The 6843-nt window shown below is 39.0% G+C and overlaps 1 protein-coding gene across 1 annotated transcript; it reads right to left on the bottom strand.

The window, feature by feature from the left end:
- Nucleotides 1–1898: 1898 nt before the first annotated feature.
- bglapl (bone gamma-carboxyglutamate (gla) protein, like) lies at nt 1899–3405 on the bottom strand. Its single transcript, XM_005747057.1, has 4 exons — nt 3259–3405; nt 2828–3145; nt 2635–2731; nt 1899–2521 (listed from the first exon to the last, which is right to left on the bottom strand). Exons 1-4 carry the CDS (start codon nt 3317–3319, stop codon nt 2419–2421), a joined length of 579 nt encoding a protein of 192 aa, XP_005747114.1. The 5' UTR covers nt 3320–3405; the 3' UTR covers nt 1899–2418.
- Nucleotides 3406–6843: the final 3438 nt, after the last annotated feature.

Below are 6843 nucleotides of genomic sequence, written 5' to 3' on the forward strand. Positions count from 1 at the left end.
ATGTATAGAGTCTAAAAATATCATAAACTTTGTTAGTATTATTGAATTAATCTTTCATACTTTTTAAAATGACTGTCCAACGGTCCTCTCATTGTACGTTCACTGTATTGTTAGATCTGTGAAGTTTTAATTATTGATGTTTTGTTATTTTTATTTTTTTTCTAGACATCATCTACATCTACAAGATTGTATGTGTTTAGTTATTTCTTACCTATTTCCTTGATTATTTTCTTTACATTCTACGTTTTGCACAGAATTTAGGTCAACAGTAATTTTTCTCCTAAATGTGCTTTGTAAAAAAATTAGAGTAGAGTTGTACCATCACACCCGGTATCTGGGAAACCTTCACTGTCACGTGTCAGTGAGCCATGTGCAGGGAACATGAGATGCACCATCAATATATCAATAAAGAGGGTGTGCAACTGTGTCAAAGCACAACACGGGAATCACGACAGTTTCCACATGGTCAACTGACATTAATGCCATGGAAATGTCTCTCCCTCTCTCTCTCTCTCTCTCTCTCTCACACACACACACACACACACACACACTGCTGGCACCCATGGTGCCAGCAGATCAGATTAATTTTGATAGACATACTAATATTATGACATCTGTGTGACGGCGTGTGTTTGTTGTATTTTTAGTCCATCAGAAGAAAAATAGTTTAGATGTCTTGAACATAATTAATCCCAAATTCAGAATAACATATCTTGTATCTTTGGAAACTCTTAAATCACCTATAAAACTAGTACAGAATTACACTCAGCAGCCACTTTATTAGGTACACTGTGCTAGTACTGTTTTGACCCCCATTTTGCCTTCATACCTGCCTTTATTCTTTGTTGTACATATTGAACACGCTATTATAGAAAATCCACATTGACATGATAGTATCACACAGTCGCTGCAGATGTGTCAGCTGCACATCCATGATGTGAGCCTTTACAATAAATCCCAGAGGTGTTCCACTGTTATCTGGTGACTCTGTGCAGTGAACTCACTGTCATGTTGAAGAAACAAGTTTGAGATGATTTGAGCTTTGTGACATGATGCACTATCCTTTCCAAAAACCATCTCAACATCAAAGGAAGGACATAATCAGCAGCCGTATTCAGATAGACTACCCTGCACACCTTGGTTGTAGCAAGCCTTTACAGGTGTTACTGTCAAGTCTTGACCAACTCTACCTGCTTAAATGCCCGGGCTGGTTAAATATTTGCACTAATGAGGTTTTGAACAGGTCGACCTAAACAAGTGGCCGGCGAGTATAAAAGTCCTGACTTCTGCAGGCTAAGGTGACTGATTGACCAACACTGCCATCTAATGGTAATCAAAGGAAGCACAAGGCATTTGAGGAAAAGCAGAAGAGGAAGAGGATACTGAAGACACTGCGCATGTCTATGTGTAAAAATAGTTCAGCGCAAATCCATCTGAATCACCTCAATTGTTCAGTTCCAATTATTTGTCTACTGTATGTACTATTTGTGTATTTGTATGTATGTTGTAATGCGGTCTGTTTTAAGGTGAGAACTAACATACAGAATTACATTATGTGACTGCATAATGACAATAGAGAATCTGTCTCATAAGGTTTCCTAACTACCTCTGACAACTGACGGCTCTGGCTGCTCATCTTCAAGCTGCAGCTGGGATCTCACAGTGCTTTATCTGACTAGAACCACTGCTGTTAGCTCACAAGTTAGCATATCAAACAATCTGACATATATCAGTGTGGAGCATGTGTTCAGTGCCCTTTAGTGCCAAACCTTGAGTATCCCCCCAAACATTCTGTTTTCTTAGATCAGGAACTAAAATTAAAAATTCATGAGGACAATGCAACAATTTGACAAAAACCAAAATAATTTATTATTTTCAAACCCAGAGGCAATTTGTGGTTACAGTCATAACAGATAACTGATGTGCATTTTACACATAGTGTACACTACCACTATCAACACAATGCTAACACTACACTACCTCTACGACTACATCCATTACTCACTTGAACTACCACTTAAAGTAAGACTATCCATAATATCAAAACATCAGTACATCAAAAGAAAAAAAAAGAAAAACGAAACAATACATTTGCACTTGTAGCACCATTCACTGCATTACACTACAGATGAAAAGAATAATTTAAAACTTGTGTGGGCTACTATAACATACTTCACAGGCTTGTGTTTCCATGTGCCTCTCTCTGAAAGCCTGGAAGAGGCAGTTTCTTTCAGGACCACTATAGCTGGCCACTTGTGCAATAATTTGTGCCTAAAGAAATTCTCTGTGTAGCATCATAGCATGGTTCTGAACCATGGTTTTTGTGTTCTGCTTCTGATTTAGGGGAGTTGTTGCACTGTTGCATAAGAAAATGACAGAAAAACAGTACACATATGAATGACAGAGATCTTTTTTAACTTAGAAAGGGACGGGACCGTAGTGCGCGGTGTACGCGGCCACAATGCCGGAAGTGTCGGCCATCTCGTCGCAGGAAACGTTCAGCTCACACACCTCTCTGAGGCTGAAGGGTGGTGGAGAGAAATGGTTTTAGATGGTGCATGTATGTACCGCATTTTACTTATGAATATTGACTTTTGTAGCAAGAAACTGCAAAGTGAAAGAAAACGGCTGTACCTTTCCAGCTGCAGAGGGGAGAGGTTACCAGCTGGAGCGGCTCTTCGGCTTCTCAGAAGAACAGCGGCCAGATCTCTCTTCATCACCACTGGATTGGCTGAAGAGTCAAACATTGCAACTTTAGACTTTTACTTTTTTCACGTTTAAATTCTAAAACTATGCAAAGCTTCTATCAAACAAATCTGCTACCCACCCTCAGAACTGGCTGACTCTGAGGAAGATGAGGATGATGATGATGATGAAGAAGAGTCAGAGCCAGAGTCTGATGCAGAGGAGTCGGACTCAGAGGACTCGGAAGATTCAGAGGACTCTGAAGACTGTGAGGACTCAGAGGATTCAGAGGACTCTGAGGATGATGAATCGGATGCTGAAGAGTCTGAGGAAGAGTCAGATGAGGCGGAATCGGACTCAGAGGAGGAAGCGGAGGAGGAATCAGAAGCGGCAGGGTCAGCAGGTGCAACATCAGCAGCTGTGTCGGCATCGGGGTCCACGACAACCTCGGGTTCCACCGCTGATGAAAACAAACAATGGCATACGTTAATCGTACTGTAGGTGCTCACATCGCCCCTAAAAAGGTCGAGAACGATTCTCAGCTTCACAGCATTAACAAGAGTTTGTCCTTACCTCCCATGGACCAGCACACTGAGAGAAGAGCGCAGATGGAGAGGAGAGTTAGAGCCTTCATGATGTCTTGTAGTTAGTGTCTCCTTGTAGACAACTCGATTCTTTTACAGCTTCTTCTTCTTCTTCTTTGCTTTCCTCTGACGGCTTGTTCTGTTTCTTTCTCCCAAGTCGAGGTCAATATATACTGTAGTCCACCTCTCTTGTCAGACCAGACCCACACAATGAGATAATCCTCTGATTGGCTGGGGAATCAAATGTCACCGTTTCCGCTTCCATTTCTCATGAAAACTCACATAAACATCCAAACAGCTCCTGGCACAGAGTCCAAAAACTCATCCAACAGCCACAGCCACAAACATTTCTGGCATTTGACATTACGTACAGTACATGGCAACACATGTAAACCTGTGAGTACGAGCATATGTTGACAGAATGATGGATGAATTATTCCCTACACTCTTTGTGGAAGTGCTGTTTTCTCCACAACGTGCGCGTGTGCAAATATGCATTTTTCACATGCAAAGAAAAAACTCATCAGAAATAGTTAAAGATAATTTTTGAAGAACTTGAACGACCTGTAGATCAATTTTGAGTTAAATGTCTGAATAGAGATCTCAAAATACTTCCTTTCTCTTGCTTTTGGATAAACTCCACAATATATATATATATATATATATATATTTAGTAATATTTTCTCCAACAAAAAATGCAAATTTTTTTTAAGGCAAAACGAATCATTTTTTATATACTTGTCTTGTTTACCAGTCTTATACATCCCCTTCAAATTCCTTTAAGTCCTGACCATCATCACTGAAGTATAAATAATACAACAAACCCTGAAAGTCCAAACTGGTGCTATTACAAGATTTCTATAAAATATCCTTAACATTTAATTGGATTTTAATCCAGACGACCCACTGCAGGGCTGCCTCTTTAACATCAAGGTTGCCAGGTCTGCCATTGCTGTTATGTTTCTATATTCCTTGCCCCAGATGTGATCTCCCACCCACACAAACCCCAAACTATAGTCTGAGCCTACCACAACCTACTAATCGAGTGACACGGAACAGCAGTGAGCCTCATTATGTGACAGAGCTTAATTAGAGTGTTGCAGAGTCCCACTCGAAACCGCAGTCAAACGCTATTTACAGATCCATCTCGGCCCAGGTCCTGGAGAGATCCAGTGCACGGCTATGGCTTACCAACACCAACCAGCGGCCCAATGCACAGTGTCAGTCAGCGTATTTCAGCATATAGAGAGATAAATTTAGACAACCCCCATGTGTTGGACGCACAGCGTTATGCACGCTGGTTTGGATGCAGTTTTCTGTTTGTGCGATATATTCGAGTGCGGCTTTGGTGGCTTGTATATTTTTAAAAAAGGTATTGGAGTTTGCAGCTTTGACCTAAACCATATTGCATCTTAAATACTGTGTAGATAACCAAACTTTCACACACACATATCACTTGACTCGTGTATATACATATTTATCTCAAAGAGCCCCGAATGGCTTCATTTGTCATGTAGTGAGCCAGATCCAGTGGTGCAGAGTGACCTTGTTGTCCTTTGTGCTTCGTAGTCTAGCGTTATTCCTGGTGTCTAGGATTTGTTTTGGACTTCATGCCATGTAATTTCAGTGTCTCGTCCAGTGTCCATTTTTGTGGATTTTTGTGGATTTAGTACTCGGGGGACACAGTTGGAGAAAACAATTGTGATAACATCCCCGAGGAGGCAGGAAATGCAGCAGACACAGTTCCTCGTTGCTGCCGCATCCTGGCTTTTAATTAATATCATGTAGACATCAAGTAACGCTCTCAGTTTTTCACAGTTGTCCCAGCTCTTGTGCATCTAGCAGATTTAAATACAACTAAAACATGTGATAGTGACTGTACTGTGTATGAACACAGCAGTCAAGTCATATCAGTGATGAGCATCTTTTTCTAAAGCAGATGATGTAATATCCTCACAAGTCAAATGTCATCATTTTCCCCTTTTTGCATATTTTTCTTTAATTTAAGAACTTCCTACAAATGTATTTTTAAATCACATCCCCTGAGATACATAATGTTTCAGGGAATGATTTCGGCATTCCAAAGATTTTTTCATTCAGTTTTCATGCTCCGAGCTACTGGAACAATCTATCAAATGATCTGAGGCCGAACTATGAAGCACTTCCTCACCCTGGCTTTTGATTACATCGTCTTATCACTAAAATTTAATTTAGTAAATGATCCAATACGTTGTTGTTGTTGGAACTTTTTTGATAAATCCAATGATTTTTCTCTGTTTCATTGTACTTTTCCATTGTCTATTTGCACATGTATGATTATCAGTATATTTAGTCATATCATAACCAGTAAAAATGCAAAAAAAAACTTACAAAGAAACTCTTTTGAGAAAACGACATAGAGCATATGCTGTTGCATATTGACTTTATCGCAAACATATTTTACTGCTAATAGTTAGCAGTGAATTACAATATCAACAAACAACTAAAAGAAAACTCAAAGAAACAATAGTTGAATTACAAAGTGAATCATTAAGTATGTAAATAGTAATAAGCAATAAGTATTAAGTAAAAAAAAAGGTAAATTAATTTTCAGCCTGTGGGGCTAAATTTAAAAACAAAACAAATTTTAAAAAGCACAAAGATCTCAATCAGAAAATGACCTCTTCACATTTGGTCTGAAGATATGCTCTCACGTAGAGAAATACATTCCTGAGAAGTTATCATTTCCCTTTTTTAAGCAGGGACAATTTTTCGTTATTGTCAGTTTGCTGAAATTTTGTTTCACCTTTCAAAGGAAAATATCTCTAACTACAAGACAGTCAGTTTTTGTTCTTGTAAATACTCCCACGACACTTCAGTGGGGTTGAAATCTGGAATTTCTTTTCTTGGCTAACCATCATTTGCTTCTCTTTGAGCTTTGTGTAGTTTACACAGAATCAGTATCTAGTAAAGACGTCTATATCCATCAGACAGATGGCCTCATGGGTGATGGGTAAGCAGAGCCATTCTTACTGGAACTCTTATCCATACCAGCTTTATTCCTGTTGCATGATGCACATGCCTCATATCTTTGCAACAAACAACTTTCAAATGACCAGTTAGAGGACTGTATTCAGCATTTTTTAAAACCATTACCTCAGGCTGCGTGTGGAAGCTCGGAGAAAAGCATGACATTTCCTTTTGTTCGTGTTGTGTCTGCAGTAAGGTACCTAAAATACCCATAATATATTTCAGCAACATTTAAATATTACAGTGTAACATCTGAAAAGAGTAAGAAACTGTCGGGCACGGTGCTGTTATACAACAGTGTTACCGCAAGAGCCAGTTCTAGCTGTTCCTTTAGTATATTAAACAAACAAAAAACAACAAACAATTAGCAGTAAAAATCATCCAGCTTAAATAAAAGCAAAACAAGTTTTTTGATTTTTAGCAGTTAAATTTTAGTTGTGCTTAGACACAAAATTTAAAAAGTACATTATAATACTGGACATGGATTTATAATGAAGCAGCTATGTTATTACATCCATCCATCCATCCATCATTTTCTGCCACTTATGGGAGTTTGGCTTGGGGG

This window comes from Pundamilia nyererei, unplaced genomic scaffold, assembly GCF_000239375.1.
Source record: "Pundamilia nyererei isolate P.nyererei 1_Seehausen unplaced genomic scaffold, PunNye1.0 scaffold00187, whole genome shotgun sequence".
NCBI lineage: Eukaryota > Metazoa > Chordata > Actinopteri > Cichliformes > Cichlidae > Pundamilia > Pundamilia nyererei.